The sequence below is a fragment of the Euleptes europaea genome, chromosome 12, assembly GCF_029931775.1.
Source record: "Euleptes europaea isolate rEulEur1 chromosome 12, rEulEur1.hap1, whole genome shotgun sequence".
Classification (NCBI taxonomy): Eukaryota; Metazoa; Chordata; class Lepidosauria; order Squamata; family Sphaerodactylidae; genus Euleptes; species Euleptes europaea.
In genome coordinates this window covers 9,899,192-9,920,380 of record NC_079323.1, presented here as the reverse complement: position 1 = coordinate 9,920,380, position 21,189 = coordinate 9,899,192, and the positions used below count along the sequence as shown (strand labels likewise).

Below are 21,189 nucleotides of genomic sequence, written 5' to 3'. Positions count from 1 at the left end.
AGGCCGGCTGCAGTCAAAACCTTACAAAGAGCCATCTACATCGGAGGCTCTGTCAGGCAACACCTCCAGGTTTCTCTCCTCAGAGCTGACACAGCCAAGCAGGGGGAAGGTGCCTTCGTTCAGGCTGGTGCTCAGCCAAAGCCCTTGAAAAAGAGCTCTTTTGAGTCCAGCGCTACCAAATCCTGCCTTCAGGGTAAATTGATGACAAAAAAAGAGCAGGAAGCTCTACTGTGTGATCCCTCAGGCAGAGAAGGTACAGAGAATGGGAATTCATCAGCACCATTTTAAAGCCACAGTCAACGTCATCCAGGGAAGGCCCCTTTTGAGCCATAAGTGGAAATCCAGAAGCATTTCTTCTTTACACATAGTTTATTCTTCACTACAATGACTATTGATGGGAGACACAAGTCTCCTCAGCTTCGAGAATGAGGTGAGGGGGAGAAGCACAGAGCAGCAATGGTGATCCTCTCTTCGCGGTGGCAAAAAGAGAACCGATGGAGTATTGTCTGGTCATGCAATCGTTTTGGCAGGAAAACACCAGAGGGAGGAGGGGCACTCCTAGGGGTGTTCCTAGTACTATCGATCACTATCAAATTCTTTCCTAGTACTATCGATCACTATCAAATTCTTTACCAGCTAGCCTTTCAAAGTATCAGGAGCCCGACTCAATCCTTATATGAAGCATTAAGAACTGATCCCTTCCCCACAACTTGAATTAGTACTGCCGATTCTACAACCTCAAAAGTCAGCCGCCTAATTCCATTGCTTATGGTTATAAATTGCTGAATAGGCCAGTGATATGTGCAAATCCAATTGTGTACAGACTTGCAGGGGTAGACAGGGAAGGATAAGTGGCCCAGAGAAAGGGCCGCACCCCCTAGGGCCATACCTTAGGGCTGCCCCCAGCCCCACAGGAAGGAGGGAGAGAGAGCCTGTCCTGCCAGCCCTGTGCTCTGTGTTGAAGTACCCTTAATGTAGGGTTGCTATTTCCCCCCGACCACTAGCGGGAGATGGTGGGGTTGGGGTTGCCAGATACAGGTTGGGAAACTCCTGGATATTTGGGACTGGAACCTGGGGAAGATGGGGACCTCAGTGGGGTACAGTGCCGTAGAGTCCGCCCTCCAAAACATCCATTTTCTCAGTAGTCTGGAGATAAACTGTAATTCCCAAGGATCCCCAAGTCCCACCTGGAGGCTGGCCTCCCTCCCTTAATGGCCAGTCTGCCCCAGCACACATGGCTGGTTACTGATTCTCACTGGTTCCTTAACCTTCCCGCTTTATTGTGCTGTTGCCCTGACATTTCAGCCCTCTCTTCCAAATTACCCTGCATCTCCTTAGCAAAAGGGTCTGTTTTTTTTCTATTCGCTATTTGTCAATAGCGATGGAGCTGGTATTTAGAACTGTAGTAAGAGGTAATAATTCTGTCTGTGCTGCAATTTATCACTGAGCAGTTCGGCTCTTATTTTTGTTGCTGGCCATTTCTGCTCTCTTCTCCTCCTGTGCATGCAGCAGGGAGAGGCGAACCATGTTTGCTGCTCTGAATTCAGTGGAGGAAGGGCAGGATATAAATGCAAGACAGAAAGAGAGAGCTTCTTTCATTAGCAAAAGGTTGGGTGAGGGCGTTAGGCATCTGTGCAAACTGGATCCTGCACACTCTGCTCTGGTGCCTGGAAGAACCAGTTACAGTTCCCAGAAAATTTAGGAAAAAGACATGTTGCCCTCTTCTAGTTCCCCAAAACAAATGCCCAGGGCATTTCTCCTTGGCATATGCCTAGGAGGCAAAAGATCCTGTAAGCAATGAAGCAAGTAGTCATGAAAATCAGAACCAGCAGCATTCAAAAGTTTCATCAGCTCCAGAAAAACGGAGTTCCCTAAAGTCTTCTTACTCTGTTCCAAAACGTATCCTGGAAACAGGGCCCATATTAAGAGTCTGAGAAGCCTCCAGGCCCTTCTTCCTTCTTCCTGTATCCTGTGTTGTGTCCAACTTGTCATTCCAGGAGTTTACAGGTGTATACAAAGAAAACAATTCAATTTCTCATTGCATGGGAGTACACTGATGTATTCTGAAGGAAGACGGTTCTCTCGAGTTACTCCGTTTCGATGTCTTTCATCAGTCCCGCTTCACAAGCCTCTGTCAGAAGTACAAGCATGTCATAATATTGTGACAGACAGCTGGTCAGTAAGAGCTGTCAAGGACCTGTCAGATCAGTAGGATCTGAGCTGATGCAACAGGGGGCAATAGCCTGGAAGCAGCAGTGTAAACTGGAAGAAACCAGATATGGCCAGAAGTATGATGTAACGCTGTGGGTGTAACAGCAGGTGGCCTGATAGATATCTGGATGTAGATATGTATTTAAGTGAGTAGCCTCTAGGGCCCCTTTATACAAAATAAACAAAACCATCACCATAAGCTCCTCTTTGGAATACAATTGTTAATTCCATCATAATACATTACCTTAGTCTTTAATGTTCATTCATCAAACTGCAGTTTACTGCATCCTTCGCACTTACTACGTTCCCCGCAGGGACACTGGTTCATAACCACCAACACTTACTCTCTCTTAATTAAGGTCCATCACCTTAATAGGTAAAAGGTGTAGGTACAGGGATACAGATACATGTCTTTCCAAACCTGGAGAAAATGGCTGCTTTGGCAATTAGACTCTATGGCATTGAAGTCTCTCCTCTCCCTAAGCCCCACCCTCCTCAGGCTCTGCCCAAAAAAACTATTGTCAGAGGTGAAGAGGGACCTGGCATCTCTAGACAGCCCCCTTCCTTCACTCATAGCATCAAAGTAGTAAAGGAGGAAGATGCGGAAGGAAGAGAAGGGAGAGGCCAGCAGGACAGAAACAGTTGCTGTCCTCAACCATATGCCCAGTGGAACACCTTCGTTTTACAGGCCCTGAAGAATTGGTTTAAGTCATGCAGGGGCCCGATTTCACTTGGGAGAGTGTTCCACCAGGTTAGGGCCAGAGCTGAGAAGGCCTTGGCCCTGGTTAAAACATGCCCAACATTTGGTCCAGGGATCACCAGCAGATTTCCTCCAGCAGGGGGAACAGCTTTTTGGGTTTCCTAATGGGAGAGGCGATGGCCCCAGACCGTTTAGGTCTTTAAAAGGATGGCTGCCCACCAGCAGATACAGCTGGGTGTCATCAGGTACTGATGGCAGCCCAGCCTGAAACTCTGGACCAGCTGGATGAGGGGATGCATGCAGATGTTAAACAACATTAGGACAGGATTGCCTCCTGAGAAACCCCAAATACCAAGGGGTACCATGGAGAAATTCTCCCCCCATGTGTCACTCTCTGTCCCCGATCCTGGAGGGGTGAGATCAGCCACTGGAGGGCTGTCCCACGAATACCAACATTGGCAAGCCGGTGGATCAATAGGTCATGGTCAAACACATCAAATGCTGCTGTCAGGTCAAGCAGCAACAGCAGTGCTGACCCACCCCATTCCAGCCACTTCTGGATATCATCCATGAGGTGACCAGTACCGACTCCATCCCATGACAAGTTGGAAGCTGAATAAGAACGGGTCCAGGGCTGATGTGTTCTCCAGAAAAGCCTGGAGCTGGTCCACCACTGCTCTCTCAACTATCTTTCCCAAGAATGACAAATTTGATAGTGGGCGGTAGTTGGACGGATCAACAGGATCCAATGATGTCTTCTTCAAGAGCGGTCTTACCACTGCCTCTTTCAAACTCCCCGGGAAGACCCCTGAACCCAGGGATCCTGGATTTGGATGCTGTTCCTTGAAAATAACAGTGAATTGTTAAAGCTGTGTAGTTAGTATTTTTAAGTCTGAAATGCTGAAAGAACAAACATTGCTACTATTAAGCATAAAGCACTTAACTGTTTGGGTAACTTGTGTCAGCTATCAGACCAGAGTGGGAAGACATTGTAGGTTATGCTGACCAACTAAATAAACATATGTGTTTTATGGTATGTGACTTCACAAGTTATCCTCAACCCAATTAACCCACTAAACACTCTGTAGGATCCAGGGGAAAGGTTCCTGATTTGTAGCTAATGAGGTCCCTTGCGCAGGATTAAGGAATCCCGTATATGTAACAGAAGACACATTAAATACGAGAAATCTACTTTGCCTCAAACACCTCAAGTTGTCAGTGGACCTGGTATAGTAAAATATCAGGAGGGTGGGTGGTGAGCTGCTTCACAACTTTGCAGCCTGAGAGCCTTTTTATGGGTAAAGCGGAATAAGAGAACAAGAGAAAGGCCCAGATCAGGGGTTGTGACAGGGAGGCTAAACTGAGAAGGAGTGGCTGGCCAAAGTCACTTGGTGAGTTTTCATGGCAGAGTGGACATTAGAACCTGGGTCTTCCACATCCCAATCCAGGTTTCTAAGCACCACACCACAACTGCTCTAAGTTCTCCTAAATGTCAAGATGCTTCCAAGAAGTAAGAAGCTCTTTCCTGGCTCCTCTTCTAGTAAATGGGATGATTTTACAAAATGGGTGGTTGTTTTGTCAGCACTTTTGCCTGTGATTAAGCCCTAAGGAGATTGGGTGTGTACTTAAAAGCACAGGGAGTCATCCCTTTGGATAGCTAATCCAACAAAGCTTTGAAGGGGACTTTAGACGAGTCCTCTCTGTCAATAAGCAAAAGGCTGAAAATTTCTCACCTCTGGCAGAAAAGGCTGATAAGGAAAGAACAGGCGAAGGGTCTGACTAGGTGCTGGGACATGCATCCTCTGACCCTTTTCCTCTTTGCTGCTTTCTTGCCCACTGTTTGGCTGATGGACCAAAAGGCTCTGGATGAATTTGTGAACCTTCCTGACCCCCACTACAATTATACCATCATGGAGAGGGAGAGAATATTCTTCATGAGTTCATTCAATATTGATACCATCAATATGACCTCCCAGAAGTGGCTGGATGGTAAGTACCAATTCAAGGTGTGGCATTCTGAGAGCTCTCGGCCGGGGAAGGGGGGTTAGACTCCAGGCTCTCCTCCTTCCCCACCTCTGGAGGCCTTCTAGTTTACAGGGGGATCCTTGCAATCTGCAGCAAGGCCAGCTGCTGGGGTATTGGCAGACTGGCTCCGCTTCTATCCTCCATGGAGAGAAGGAGAAAGACAAAACCCTGCCCGTCCCCCCATCCCCAGTGTTACTGCTCTTCTCTTTGGCCTTTCTCCCAGAACCCCACTGCATTCTGCTGTCACTCATTCTGCCCCCCTGGACTTGACCGAAGCAAGCTAGCCACTACACTAAGCTACAAGGCACTCTTAGTCTGAGCATAACCTGAACACAGCCTAACCGTGACTTGTTTAAATTTACAAAACTACACCTATACTTCCATAGAATTCTTTCTAAAAATCTTGCAGACCTCAGCATGACTTACCGGTAAATATTTTTTTCAGTATACAAGCTCAGAGAACAAATTAATTGGGAGGGGGAACTTTACTCTAGGCTGCAATACAATTATTTTTAACAACCTGTCTTTAATTTACAAGCTCAGCCTAGGCTACAATTTATTCATTTTTTAAAATCCAAAAACTTCACCTACGGTTAACTGTTATTAAAACCTTGAGGCCAAATCTTCTTGGGGCATGTTTCCTACTCTCCCGGCATCTTAAAGTCAGAGGATTTTAGGCTGCATTACTGGTTTTGAATGGGGGCCAATGGGCTATACAACATTGGAGACAGTGTAAGGTTCCACCTTTGGGGCTGATTCACATTACCAGGGGCAGAGATTGGTTCTGGGGTCCCCACCCTTTTTCAGATATCCTGAAATACACCCTTGGTCTTCTGGAAAGAAGACACACAACATGGAAGCATTCACTTCAAAAGAAAAAACAAACAGTAGTTCGTCAAATGACCCTCTTACAACTATTTGATTTTGTATTATCCAATTCGTATTTTTCATGGTTTCGCATACACATGAAGCTGCCTTGGTCCACTGAATCAGACCCTTGGTCCATCAAAGTCAGTACTGTCTACTCTGACAGCAAGCGGCTCGGGGTCTCAGCCAGAGGTCTTTCACATCACCTACTTGCCTATTCCCTTTAACTGGAGATGCCTTCTTCTTTACCCAATACCAAAGGTGCATTCTATACAAGATGCTCAGAAAAGACTGATATCTTAAGGTTTAGTTTTTGTTTGAAGCCAACAAAGCTACCTGCAGCCTCTTTCTACTATGGGAAATATGCATAATGGTAATGCATTCTGGAGGGCTTCTGAGATGATCCTGCAAGTGACTAGGTACTATGCAGTTGTGGGAGGGGGGGGGAGAGAAACAAAGCAACCAGAAAATATGTACAAATTCTTTGCCAAGACTGTCCCTTCCCAATCTGAAGAATGGCAAGTCTTCTCTGCCTTGGTAACAATAAAATGTTACATGGCAAATTTTGCAGTTTACTGCTGTTCTCCTCCCCTAGGTAGAGGCTAGAGATGAATAGGGTTGAAAAGTGTGCCCATCTTCTTCATATTTCATTTTGCTTTCTGAGATGTGTTTCAGTGTGATTCTAGTAGTACATGATGTAATGGGAAATTTTTCTGCATGGGAAGATGTGTCCAGAGGAAATAAGCAGTCACAAGGACTTGCGGGGGCCACCTCTTTTTCCTCTGCATCCCCTCCCTCACTATTTCCTCTTTCCTGCTGACTGTTGCCTGCTACCACTCAAAGTGGCAGTACGGGGAAAGATTTAAAAGCTGCCTCCGCCCTTTGCAAATGACAACAAGTAGCTCCAGGAATTGACAAAAACCTACCCATTGTCACTTCCAGTTCATACCCAGAAGTGACGTATAGGTCTTAGAAACATTGCCAAGGTCACTTGCTCCTGAAAGGGTCAAGCCCATTCACCATGGGAAACCATTGTAAGTTTACAATAGTTTCCTATGGAGGCGGGGGGGGGGTGATCCCTTCAGGAGCCCAAAAATTGGACCCAATGTTCCAAACTTTACCCAACTTCAGTGTTCATCTAAGGAGAGTCCCTTGCAGCTACTCTGTGAATTTGGTGACTCTACCAAGAAAAATGCCTCCCCCCCCCCGCCCCAGTCTCGGAATAAAGCTCCAAAGATGGTAATAGACCTGAATTTTTTTGGAAACCCAGAAACAATCCGAAATACCCATTTACTGGTATAGTTCTGTTTTCCCCACCCCAAAAAAATTGATACCAATAACCCCGAACCTTAAATTTACCAGGAAAAAATGCACAGCCCTAGTCCCCACCCTCCAACCCTCCAGCTGGTTGGCAGGCTCCCTCCCTTGACAGCCTATTCCCAGGTGAAGTCTGGCCACGTTGCACAGTGGCTGGGCTGGGCTGCTGCTAGAATGGACCTAGTTACATGGTGGCTGCTGATTGCAAGCTTGGTCTTGTTGTGTGGTGGCTGCCGCCAGGTCCATACCCAATGCTGCATAGGAATGTGATGGTTTCCACCACTGGGCCAAGACAAGTGGTGTAGGTGATGGATCTCTGGTGATCTCCTTTGGGCCATTCCTCAGTGAGTCTTTCTCCATCAGGGGATGTGACAGCAGATGTGGATGGAACATTTTCCAGGGCTGTTTTGGCCTCCAAGTTCACCCTTGCTCTCTTAGATCACTTCACTTTTCAGAAAAAAAGAATTGGAAGGTGAAGACTTTTATCTTTTTTCTGACATTCCCTCAATGATCCCTCCTTCCAAACATATGTTTTAATGGCTCTTTTGTAAGCTTTAAATATACATTTTACTTTAGTTTTAATTGTTTTTATGATTTTATAGGTTTTTTCTGTTAATTCTTAGCTGCTTTGGCTGCCCTCATTGGGCAGAATGATTGCATATAATTGTTATTAATTATGATAATAGACATGATGGTGATGGTGGTCCTCAATGGAGAATTCTGCATTTCTCTTCCCAGAATCTGAAGTGGACAAACCAGTCTGGAGCCATGAAATGATTATTGTTGTGCCGCGAAGAGTGAAAGTTCTAAAATCTTGTCTTCTTGTAATCTCACCTGGTCAAAATGATAAATTGAGTCCACGTAATAGCACTGAAAGATTGACCCTTCCACACTCAGCAGCTCCATCAAAATCGTACGTGAAAAATACTTTGTGGCAGAAGTTCTCCTACCCTCTCTTAGGACAGCTGCTCTCTGGCAGTGGGTGGAGATGAGAACCAGCGTGGTATAGTGGTTAGGAACGGTGGACTCTAATCTGGAGAACCAGGTTTGATTCCGCACTTCTCCATATGAAGCCTGCTGGGTGATCTTGAGCTAGTCACAGGATCTTGAGCTAGTCACAGTTCTGTCAGAACTCTCTCGGCCCCACCTACATCACAAGGTATCTGTTGTTGGGAGTGGAAGGGAAGGCGACTGTAAGCCATTTTGAGACTTCTTAAAGGTAGAGAAAAGCAGGGTATAAAAACCAACTTTTCTTCTTCTTCCCAGCATGAGAATTAAGAATCATGAGAGATGCACATGACCTAGAAAGAGATATTTTAATGTGTGTTTTTGTACATTTCTATTTTACCTCTCCACCAAGGAGGTGAGGCAGGCATACAGGGTTCTCATTGCTCCTCCATTTCACCCTCGCTACAACCATTTGAAATTGGTTGGGTGAGGGGGATTGACTGACCCTGTGACTAAATCTACTCCAGTCATTACATCCAATCCAAAATACTGAAATCCAGAGAAATTATAATTGTAATTAAAATAGAGGTCTGGAGGCAATAAAATAATCTGAGGTTAGGGACCAATCGACACTGTTTCATGCTACTTCAAACGGTCTTTTCCCCAATTGTGTTTTATGGCAGAGGCTTCCACCGTTCATTTTAAAGTCCAGAGACTGAGAGCTCATTTTGCACTTGGTATAGAAGTGACTGTTGTTTCTCTGCAGGGTTATAGCTACACTGAAGCCGGCGCTTATCCAGCCACTCACCTTCTACGTAAGTACTGAAGGGCTTGTCTGTGGTGAAGATTCCCTCTGACTTCCAAGCCAGACAGTCCATTTCCTGATAGGCTCCTCAGAGTCCCTTCTACCACCAGCCTCCACTGGAACAGGATATTCATTTCAAAGCAAAATAAAATCAGAAGATGGGGTTTGCTGCCAACTGCATTTCAGATGAACCCTTAATACAGCAACCAATATCTTGTAAATATCCAATTAGGAAAGGCCAGTTTTCTTTACCCAACCTGGCCCATGAAGCACCAGCAACTTACCTCGCTATTTACACGCGTCCAGCACGAAAACATCCAAAACGAGTTTAAATTTCTGTTCCCACCGCGCCGCCTTTGTCTGCTGCTTTTGATAAGCCCAGACTGGCACGCTCCCATGCATGCCCAGATGGCTTCTCCAAGCAAGGACGGCGATTGGTCCAGCGTGAGTAAGGGAGGCGGGGGGAGTGTGGGGGTTGACTGGCAGCAGGAAATGGATCGAACACAGTTTGCATGTTCCCACTGTAAGGCACCGGGTGTGGAGGACGTTTTTTTTTTTTTTAATTCGCCGTATAAGCGGATGTGCTTAACTCGGCGAAATTGTGCTCTGGAGACGTCCTCAGAATTCTTCGGGTGAGTTGCAGTGGGAACGTGCAAGGAAAGCCCGCGGACATGGCCCTGGTCCAACATTTGTGTTTCTTTTTATTGCTTCCATTCCAGAATCATCCTTTAGGACGCAAGAACATCACCGGATATGATATTGTTACATATTCCTGGTGGAGATTTATAAGTGACCCGACTGCACCTCCACACTGGCTTGTGCAATTCCCAATGGTCAAGGTAACCCTCACCTTTGTCTCCTCCAGAACCGAACTCAAAGAGTTCACTCCATCTCTTTCATGATTGCCTTATATTTTCATGTTCTTCTGGCTCTGTAGGTCAGTGAGTTCCAGAGTGAAAAAGGATGTTAAAAAGGATGTTAAAAATTGCTTGGACCTGATGTGACATGACTGATCACGTCACATGTCCAGCTCATATGAATTGTGACTTTTTGTGTGTTTTTGTATTCGGAATGCTCCTCTGACCCTGGAGAGAAGAGGTCTGCATCATGACTAGTATCCATTTTTACTAGTAGCCATGAACACCCCTCTCCTCCATGAACATGTCCATTCCCCTCTTAAAGCCTTCCAAGTTGGCAGCCATCACCACATCCTGGGGCAGGGAGTTCCACAATTTTACTAAGTGTGAAAAAAAATACTTCCTTTTATCAGTTTTGAATCTCTCACCATCCAACTTCAGCAGTAGGGCTGTTGAATTAAAAAAAATTCGGTATAGTTCGGATTCGGCCGAATTCAGCCCATTTAGATTCGGGATATGCCGAAGTCCGAACTCCCCCACTTCAGATCCGTTCAATTCGGTGGGAATTCAAAGTTCGGAAACAAATTCGGCCGAATTAAGCCATTAAAAACACAATCGCACCTTTCCGCGGCTCGGGGGGGGGCATTTTTGGGGTTAGAGGTCCCAAACTTTCAGCAGAGCTTCAAAGGACGTTTATTGAAAGACTCCCCAAGTTTTGTAAAGATTGGGTCAGGGGGGGCTGAGATATGGGCCCTGAAAAGGGTCCCCCCACCCTTAATGTGCATCTCTCAGCAGAGCTTGCCGCCCACGCACAAAGCTCCCAGCCCCGACAACAGCTGACAAGTTTGCAAAATAACGCAACCTTGTTAAACAACACCTTTGCAACACACAACTGAAACCTCCCCCCTCAAACCAGGGAGCGAGAGACTCGAGGGGGAACACACACCCCAGGCAGAACCGACGAAAGCCCCCTTTGGCTTCCCCCCCACCCACAGAAACTGCTCCCTCCCCACACACACACAGACTCTGCTTTCCCCCACACACACACACATACACAGGAGAAAAATTATAGATTAAAGCCCCCAAAGGGGTCTTACTGTGGCTGTCTTCTGTTCCATCAAGAGGGGCTGAAGAGGACTTGTAATCCAAGATGATTCCAATTAGGCACGGGACGTTTTGCTCTGGAGATGCACAGGATCGGCTGATCCATTCATCCCAATAGCCACAGAAAGGAGCGAATGTGCACAAGCACCCCCACACACACACACGAGGATTTCGCTCTCTCTCTCTCTCTCTCTCCCTGGCCAGGCCGCACATCCTCCAGTACTCAATCCTGACTGATTGGCCAGAAGAAGACCCAGCTTGCCCACCAATTGGCCGGGGGAGGAGAATGCTGCTTACTGACGGTTATGCTGCTTACTGACGGCTGAATTTGCCGAATTTATTTGCGAACTCCCGAACTCGCTGAATTCGGCCCCCCCGGTTGCCCGCCAGTTTTGAGTTCGGTTCCTCCCGAACTAAAAACCACCGAATCAGGGGAAATTCGGCTTATTTTCAGTTCGGGCCGAACCGAATCAACAGCCCTATTCAGCAGATGGCCCCATGTTCTAGTATTATTAGAGAGTGAGAAAAGCGTCTCCCTGTCCACACTCTCCAAACCATGCATAATTTTATCATGTCCGCCCCACCCATTTACAAAATCAATTGGTTTGCTTGTCCCATGACAATTAGCTCTGCAAATCATGTGGGGCTTTGGAAAAGCCTGGAAACATTTCCTGAGAGGCTATTTGGCTTGTGACCTTGAAGCTCTGCCATACATGCCAACTCTGAGCCAATATCTCCTGCTCCCCATGAGGAGACTTACTCCTGTGCTGTCTCTGCAGGCCACTGTGAGAGCTATGGACACCATCACAGACTACTTGAAGAAAACATATAATAAAGACATCACAGAGTTTACGTTGGCCGGCATTTCACTGGTAAGTGTGAGTGGCAGGCCTCAGCAGCTCTAGTTTGTAGGCTGTTTTGCCTTTATTGGTGTGTGCATGGGTAGCACCCTCTCTCCCCTTGTGCCATTCTCTGAATCTCAAATATTCATTTATATTTATCTACAGAATTTATATCCTGCCTTACAAGAACAACAAGGTGGCTAATAGTTGCTCCCCCACCCACTTCCATCTTTTCCTTCTCCCCTAGGAGCCACCATGGTATAGTGGTTAAGAGCAGTGGTTTGGAGTGGTGGAGCCTGATCTGGTGAACCGGGTTTGATTCCCCACTCCTCCACACGAAGCCAGCTGGGTGACCTTGGGCTAGTCACACTCTCTCAGCCCCACCTACCTCACAGGGCATCTGTTGTGGGGAGTGGAAGGGAAGGTGATTGTAAGTGGGTTTGAGTCTCCCTTAAGTGGTAGAGAAAGTCGGCATATAAAAACCAACTTTTCTTATTCTTCTTCTATTATTTTTGAAGGGTGGATGGATCTCCTGGCTGACCGCAGCAGTTGACCAGAGGGTTAAAGGAATAGTTCCTATTGCCATGGATTTTCTGAATTTCAAGGAGGTGAGATTGAACTGAGATTCATGAAACTCCATAAAGTAAATCTCTAAAAATTTTGGTTTCATTAAAAATTGCAAGCACTACCTTCAAATCCTTCAGGGTTTCAGAAAATTTGCAACTGTGCTGCAATTGTTTGTACATGCCATGTTCTTCTGATATTTCTCACAGCTGCCCAGTATCCATCCCCCTGTCTGCAGCACTGGCAGCATGTCGACAGGGAGGCTCCCGCAACCCCCTTGGAACTGCTGTGTGCAGTTCCATGGGCTTCGCCCCCATGTTTTTGCCAGCGTAAGTTTGCGCTGGAAAATGTGGTCATTTCCAAGTTTCAAGGAGTCAGGGATCTGACTATTGTGACCCCACCACTGGGAAGTCCCCCTTTGGCGCCCGCAGGAGCCCCTGTGCTGGAGGTGCACTTAGAGCCCATAAGTGGTGCTGCTGCACCGTTCCCCATTGTCAGCGTAAGTGCCCCTTATGCTGGTGCAAATTGCATTTATGCCGCCTCCTCTGCTCTTTCACCCCCTCCCCTAGATTGCACCTTAGATCAGTCCAGTGAATTCTGCAGATAAGCTAGTATGATGAGGTGCAAGGGCAGCACAATGAAATGCAGCAGAACTCAAATGATGTACACCTTGCCAAGGGATGTTTCTGGTGTATCCAGCTGTCCATGGTGAGCTCATGTGGACTTTAATTACTTCATCAGCTACTATGCTGAATGAGTATGGAAACAAGATAAATTCTACATTATTTGTGAACAATGAATGATCCCTCATCTCCCTTTTGTTTCCTTGCATTAAATATCTAGACAAGATTGGTGGAGAAGCTGGTGATCAAAAATAATTGCTCTCAGGTTCTTGTCCAATGTGATGCAGCTTCCAGAAATTCTCATCCCTTCTGAAGGGCCTTTTTTGTGAGCATGTATCACAAGTCATCATGCATGATTTGACTCGGTCTATAGGGTCATCATTCATATTTGGGATAGCACTGTGATTGGGCTCTCAACAGCTTTTGCAGTGACCTAAGCTTGCTTCATTGGCTGGCTGTTTGGATTCTAGAACTTCAAATTCTTAAACTTCTGGGCTCTGCAATCCATCCTGCCCTCACACTCATCCAAGTTCCATGATTCTCATTTTCTGAAGACTTTCCACCACCAATACCGAGCATATTGCGGCTGGTCGTATATGTTGAGACCCTTTCATGAGATGAATATAACCCAAGAGTTGGACAACCCCCGTTTCAGCGATCTGGCTTCTCACGTGGACCCTCTGGGTAAGCAAGTACCATCCTTGCAGATATACATAGAATTTCTGGAGAGAGAAAGAGCTGCGACGGGAGGGAGAGTTACAGAAGAACTCGTTGATGTCCACCTGTGATGGGAAGAGCAGCATTTCTCCTTCCATATTTTCAGTTCTGCTCAACTGGAGCCAGGATTGGTGTGGGACTTTCATGTATCTGCCACGACAGTAATCTTTGGATTTTCTCTCTCCAGCATACAACAAGCGATACACAAATGTAGCCAAGTACATAATTGTTTTATCAGGGGATGAGTTCTTCCAGCCGGACAACTCACAGTATTACTTTTCTCAGCTAGAAGGCGCCAAATTTCTCCAGTAAGTTTATGCCCAAAAAACCAGTTTTACTTTCTGAAGGGAACAATTTTTGTTTTTATTCCTAAATAAATAATAATGGCTGTAGGAATGGCAAAATTCCCCAGGAATTAGAAAAGCAGTGTAGTTTGAGAAGGTGAGTAGCACTTACATTAACTATATCAATAGAATCTGTGCTCATCTTTCTAGCAAAGCATCTTTCTGAAAGGAGGTTGTGTCTTCAGTTTACATCTTTAATATACTGACCTTATTAAGGTAATGGTCACTCTGTTTGTACATCCTGTGGGCTGATGAGTGCATCATAATGTCCATGTGGACAATCAATCCGAAGCACGCTGGAAGTTGCCTACTCAGAAGAAGCTGATCCTCAGGCATTCCAGAGCACAGATCAGATTGGGGCTGTGGGGAGAGGAGACTTAAGCATCCCCACACATTGTTTTCCTGCTTAGATATCTTGCCTCCCTCTGGGAGCCACTTTTTGCTCCATGTTCTACAGGCAATATAGAAATTTCCCCAGCAGAGCCAATATCACCTCTCCAGTTTTGGAAAATGGTGTTGGGGAAAGGCTTATGTCTCCTCTCCCCAAAACTCCTCTTGTTGCCTGCAGAGATACAGTAGTGAACACTGGTAAAATTTTATTTTTAATTCCGTGAAGTGAACTGTTCCACTGTTTCCTTAGTTCCCCTTTTTTCCTACTACTTCAGTGAATCAAATTTATATTCTTATAGTGAATTCAGCCATATCTTTGTATTCTTAAATCTGGTCTCTGGAGATGTGAACAGGCAAGAAAAATCATCTGCAAACCTGAAAAAAGTCACAGGATTGCAGAAAAATCTGAAATTAATTTTTTTAAAATTTAAATTTTAAGAATCTTAAATTAAAATAAATTAAAAATAGATTGGGGATAGGGGTGTACAAAAAAAATCAGTAAAATTCGGGTTCAGGTCTATTGGGTCTGATTTTTTTTTTTTTTTTTTTTTTGGCAATTTGCATTATTTTTAGTTTTGCCACAAAAAAAATCAGCCCTGGGGGGCAATTTTTGAGGTAGAGTCCCAAACTTGCAGGATAGCTCGCAGGGACTCTGCTTGCAAGAGCCCCCAAGTTTGGTGAAGATCGGGTCAGGGGTCCAAAGTTATGGGGTCTGGAAGAGGTCACCCCCTCCAGCCTCCATACAGAAGCATTGGAAGGTAAGAGATTCTCTGTTCACTAATCGGCTATTGCTTCTCTGAGGAGGAGGGGGGGCAACCTCTCCAGAGCCCAGAACACCGGACTCCCTGACCCAATCTTCACCAAACTTTGGGGTTCATGCAAGGAGAGTCCCTGAAAGCTACCCTGAAAATGTGGGACCTCTACCCCCCAAAATGCCACCACAGGAGCTTTGCAAAAAGTCCCCTTTGTTTTCTATTATGGGAATTTTCCATTAGCCAACATTCACTGCATAGACACAATCCTGAAACTAGAGACCCATTTTGAACTCACTAGCTTCAGTCTCTCGGGAATCCTGCCTGCCACAGACAAATATACCTTCCAATGCAAAAAATGACAGGGTGGCTCTGGAGACTTTGTGGGCCAGGATATTCCAATGCCTTTCATGTTTGGCACTGCAACTCCCACAATCGTCCTGTAACCTGTGGCTAATTGTGAAGCTTGTAGCTTTATTTGTGGATAAGGTATGCACACCACAGAGGTAAAGATGTAGTCCTTTATTATTGTTGATATAATGTGGGTATGGAGAGAAGAGAGAAACAAAATGCATTTCATCTAGAGAAAAGTTCTCTTTATTTGACCCAAAGCAATGAAGTGCTTCATAAATTTTTTACTTTTACTTTCCAGAATCCAGCCAAACACTGATTATGGGAATCAACATATATTTACACTTTTCAAACTCATCTTCCCCTTCCTGCAATCAATGGTAGAAAAGAAATGGCGACTTCCCAAAGTCTCTTGGGAGATAAAAATGGTGACTCAAATTCTTATATAATGATCATCTGTTGGAAGTTATAGATTGTAATTTGATAGTTGCTTTGTAGTTTCCTTTTGGTGCCCAACTATTGGAAACCTTAGGAGAGGCAATAGAGTCCCAAAAGGCATACCAAATAGAGAGGGTGGGCCTGAAGTTCTGTGCTGACATCCCAAGCTAAATCTCATCTTCCTTCCCCCCCCCTTTCCTCCCTTACTTCCTTTGTGCTGGGCATGCTCCTACAGAACTGAAAGACAGGTCTTCTATTGAAATAGGCTGTTGCTGTGCAGTTGTATCTTTCCCTTCCACCAGTGATCCCAGGTTGGGTGCCCATAGGTGCCAAGCTGCCTGCAGTTGGGTTTCCTGGAGATTATTTGCTTCTTCTCCAAAGCATCTCTCCCCTAAAGCAAAAAGCTAATCATGGTCTCCAAAATTCCATGGAAAATAATGGACTTTAAAATTTAAGAGGAGGGAGATGTTCCAAACAGTTGTTTAGTGAGACCATTTCCTTCTTTCTATGCACCTGCTGCCTCAGGTGAGGATGGGGGCAATTGCTAAAATTATCTTGAATTTTCAGAGCCAAAAAAACAAACACTGAAAAGACCCAGAATGGTAAGGAGAGTCCCAAACATTCAGGATAATGAAAAGCATGCTCTCCCCAAATTTAGATCAAAAATGAATCAGAAAATTGTTGATGTGCATCCAAGATATGCTTCCAGTATATGGCGAAGCTGTATTCTAATGCATCTCTCCATGCAAAGTTATACATGCATACCCCCATGAAATGACTGCCCGTGGCTGATTTAAGAATATCCTTGTAGCCTGCACAGTATGTTGCATTTTTGTCCTGTCCTTGCTCCAAGGAGTTCAGGTTTATGGTTATCTTCTCATCCATGCACGCCCCCCCCCCCCCATGTAACTCTATCATTTGGATGAGGCTAAGAGAAGCAGACGGGCCCAAAGTCACCCAATAAGCTTCATTGCTGAGTGTAGATTTTAACCTGGGCCTCCCAGGTCCTAATCTAATACTTAATTCACTTACTCTGCATTCCTGAGGCGCTAAGGCGCTGAGGCGCTGCCTCCTAAGGAGGTTTCGGCCCCGCTAAACCTCCTTCCCAGCACCAAAAATCCATACAACCATCATAGGGTTGCAAGGGAGATACACTACCTAAAAAGGTACAGGCCTTTGCTGGCCTCCAGAGAACTTTATCCTGGCCGCCAGTGCAACTCAGGAATTCACGGCAAGCCACTTTGGCACACCAAGTTTTTTAGAAAGGCTCAGCTTCTAAAAAGTGGATGATCTTTGCTTTCATTTCTCCGCACCAATGCCTTCCTCTCTTTCTAGACAAATACCAGCGGGACTATCTATTTCACTACCCTCGATAGCGATAAAGTCTATTCTTACCATGCTGACACAGTCGGTGCTACCAGGTAGGGTTCTTCCAGCTACATTAATCTGCAGAGGATATCTGCTCTCTAGCATGGTTTTTTCTCAGCTTATAGAACACATCCCTATTCTATATCATTCCTAGGCGAGACTTCAGGATGAAGATAGCATCTGGCAATTCTTCTCAAGACAACCCTGTAAAATGGATTCAGACAGATGTTGAAACACTAGTGAGTATATTTTCCTTGATGTGGCTTAGTGGTTCTGGAACATGTGGGTGCAATATAAGACAGAATGTGGAGATGATAGCTTGGATCCCATGAAATGCCAGTGGACGATGCTGATGGTCTGAGAATTTCCCCCCTCTCTCTTCTTGCCCAGAGTCCTTTCCAGACCTGGGAAAGGTTATCTCTAGGGTGGAGTGACTTACCTGTGCTAATAGCTGTGGGAGTTGGGCCTCTGCAATGGGGAAGGGGGGATGAGGCTGCTCTTTCTCTTTGCATTAGTGGAGATCTGCTCAAGGAAGGGGACCAACTTTGCCTCCTTCCCCTCTCTACGGTAGCTTCCCAAGGCACTCATTCATTTGCATACAAATGTGATCTAAGCACAGTGTGCAAACAAAACAATACAGAGATCTGCAATGCACAGTTGAAGTACAGTAGGTTCATCATATCTTTTGCTTTTGTAGTATTGTAAAAACATGAGGTGAATGATGAGCAAAGGTATATATTGCCCCTTCAGCATACTGTATTGTGCTTGTTCAAAGTAGCTCACAAAACAAAATGTACAATAAAATGATAAAGCTGAAGCGGTCACTGTGAATAAACTTCTAGAATTAATCCCTTCCTAAGAAGTGATATTTCGTCATACTTAGCTTACAGTGCATTCCTGAGCTTTAAGGGCGAAAGCTCTTAGGAGGCCAAGAAGGTGCTGCACTGGCGTCCAAGCCCCCAGCACCGGCGTCTGGGCTACTTACGCTGGCGTTAGTAGCCTGAATGCTGGCAGAAAGGCCTGGACGCCAGTCACCGGGCACTGCTATAGCACCCCTGCCCCTGGACATCAAGGGGCCTTCCGCTGGCATCCCACTAGCGTAGAAGGCCACACCGGTGTCCCGGGAGGCATCCTGGCATCCCAGAAGGTGTTCTCAAGGCGGTTTGGGGGGGAGGAGCTACAATTAGGCAGCTTCCTGTCTCATTTCGCCCTGTGAACACCAGTGCAGAGAAGAGCGAGGCTGTGCCTGTTTTTAGACAGGACACAACTTATTTGAACTTAAACAAAAGTTCTTTTTATTGTGAAGCTTCAAACCAAAAATATGAATTGTAAGAGTATATGAGTTATAAGGATATATATTTAAATGTAATACAAATTAGCTCTAACGTAATAAGGTTTGAGACTTAAATCTAATAAAATAGATATGATTCAAATACCTGTTATAAAGTATAATAAACATACATCTCTATGAGATTCGAGACTCTCTACCTAATGTGATAGGTCTAGAGATCTCTATCTTTCTATGTTTACTACCTCTATAATCACCTGTTATATTAATAATTAAACTTCATATAGTCCTTTCAAACAGGACTCTATGTTCTTCCTGACCAGACAACTGTCCTGTCTAACCTTACAGGTTTATCCTAGACATGAGAGGCCTCCTCCTAGAAAGGAAAACAGTGGGGTCTAACTTAAGTCTGATGGTAATTCCAAACACTTGTTATCTGGTGTTCCTAATGTCAACTCGGAGATAAGAACTGTGTTTTTATGCTTTGATGTAATTTACTGGCAGAAAGCCCAGGTGTAGGGAATACATTACATTAATACATTAGTACGGAGAATCAAGTGAATGATGAAATACGCTACACATTCCATCAGAGGTTTCTCACTCTGCGCTGGGAATTCTGTAGATGTGCCAGTGTCTTTGAAAACTGTTTGGAAACATCAAGGTCACAAAGTCAAGAAGATGGTGGTTTGTTCCCAGAAAGGATTTTGTGATGCTTTTCACATGCTTGTATGTTATTGGCAGACAGAAAACAGTAGCTTGGCTGCTAGGTATTACCTAGTTATCAATCTGCCATGCTCATATTTGAATTGTTGCAAGATGTAGAAATTTTCAGCTTCCTAGAGAATATTCAGATGTTGTCCTCTTATTTGATCTTCTTACAGGGCATAGGTGTGTATAAGAAAGAAATGCCAAGGCCAGCAGAAGGATGGAGAGGCTTCTTCATTCAGGTAATTATCTTGCCTTTGGGCCTTGTTCTCTCCTTTCTTCCATCTCCAGTTCAGATACAAGACTTAACTCCTGTCAGATGTGCATTTAGATATTCGTGTCCTTGAATGATCATAAAGATGCAACAGGCATAGGCAAAAGCATTGCTCAGTTCTACCTATGTGTAACTATGGACCAGTTTCCATTTACCTCAATCCATCAGTCCATTACTCCTCATTCTCTAACTCCCAAGTTTCCTGTCAAGCCTAGAGGGCTCAAGTCTTTGTTAATCACGTAGCTTCCATACTTGCGAAGCTTTTGGTAGAATTAGGTTTACAAGCCTTTAATCTATTCCTACACCCTAATTGTGCATGACCCAAGCAAGCCCGGTCTCCTCAGATCTCAGAAACCAAGCAGGGTCAGCCCTGATTAGTACCATAGATGAGGAACCACTCAGGAAAACCTGGATAGCTACACAGAGGCAGGCAACAGCCTCGAGTATGTCTTGCTTTGAAAATCCTACAGCAGGGGTGGGGAACCTTTTTTCCACCAAGGGCCATTTGGATATTTGTAACATCATTTGTGGACCATACAAAATTATCAACTTAAAAATTAGCCAACCAAGTCCCAAGCAGGCAGCTGCCCCAGATGACCCCCCCAGGGTGGGCAAGCAGGCAGGCATCCAACTGGTGGTGCCCTCGCTCACCTGGTGGCACAGGATGGTCTGTTGCACCAGCCAGGCGTAGCCATCCAGCTGCACGCCAGAGTTGTTCCTGTTCTACAGTGGGCTCCTGCTACCTCTGCCTGCAGGGATGAAATGAAGACACACTGGCTAAGAACTTGTTCCCCCCCCCGCACACATTCTGGCCTGCCCCCTTTAACCCCTCCATTATCACCACATCTGCCCCCAGCCCTCTTGTAGTACAGAGGGAATACGTTTCTCCATGGCCCGGTTCGGAAAGGGTTAACACAGTTTCTTAGGCGGTCCTAGCAGCTCCATAGCTAATGACTCATCTGCAAGGAGAAAAAAAGGTTCATTTTCTCGGCAAAACAAACTCACATCTGTATGGAATAGAGGCTAATCCTGTCCGCAGGAGGGATCGGATCACCAGTCTTAGATCCTTCTGAGCTAGAGATCTGCCAGGATCCACGAAGTGCCAGACCAAATGATTTTGTGGGCCTTAAATGGCCCCCGAGCCTGACGTTCCCCACCCCTGTCCTACAGGGTCACCATAAGTCAGTTGTGACTCGATGGCACTTACCACCCCCAATCTATTCTTATACAACCCTAGTAGCATATCAGTCATTGTAAGGAAACATGCTAAACAGAACTGCAATTTCATCCACAGGCTACCCACGCACAACAGACACTTGATTCTCATTTAGTAACAACATCAGGCATGCTCATCATGCCAGACACTTTTCCATGTCCTGACTGCCACGGAGATGGATGCCATGGCACAATAGTCTGACATCCTCCAAGAAATGTTGTCAAAGCTACTTCTGTTTCATAAGAGGGTATTGGTGGGGGTAGATCAGCTCAGTAGCTTAAGTGATATAGTAATTAGGCCTTTTCTATCTGTCATTATCTTAGGTATATTGATGAAATGTAGCCAGTATGGTTATAAAATCTATGTAAGCTGATGTGTTGTAGTGGTTGGAGTGTTGAATTCCCCACTTGGTCCTAAAGCTCTCTGACTAAACTTGGGCAGTCACTATGAAGCGGGTCAGTGCCTTTTGAGTGACTAAGCTCT

At 45.3% G+C, this 21,189-nt stretch overlaps 1 protein-coding gene across 1 annotated transcript; it reads left to right on the top strand.

Annotated features, from left to right (window-relative positions):
- The first annotated feature begins 4,704 nt into the window (after window positions 1–4,704).
- On the top strand, window positions 4,705–20,907 carry LOC130485627 (autocrine proliferation repressor protein A-like). Its single transcript, XM_056858846.1, has 13 exons — window positions 4,705–4,900; window positions 7,859–8,033; window positions 8,835–8,883; window positions 9,593–9,712; window positions 11,614–11,706; window positions 12,195–12,284; window positions 13,418–13,547; window positions 13,768–13,888; window positions 15,719–15,845; window positions 17,191–17,276; window positions 17,378–17,462; window positions 19,393–19,458; window positions 20,785–20,907. The coding sequence occupies exons 1-13, from the start codon at window positions 4,705–4,707 to the stop codon at window positions 20,905–20,907; spliced, it is 1,461 nt and encodes a 486-aa protein (XP_056714824.1).
- The last annotated feature ends 282 nt before the right edge of the window (window positions 20,908–21,189 follow it).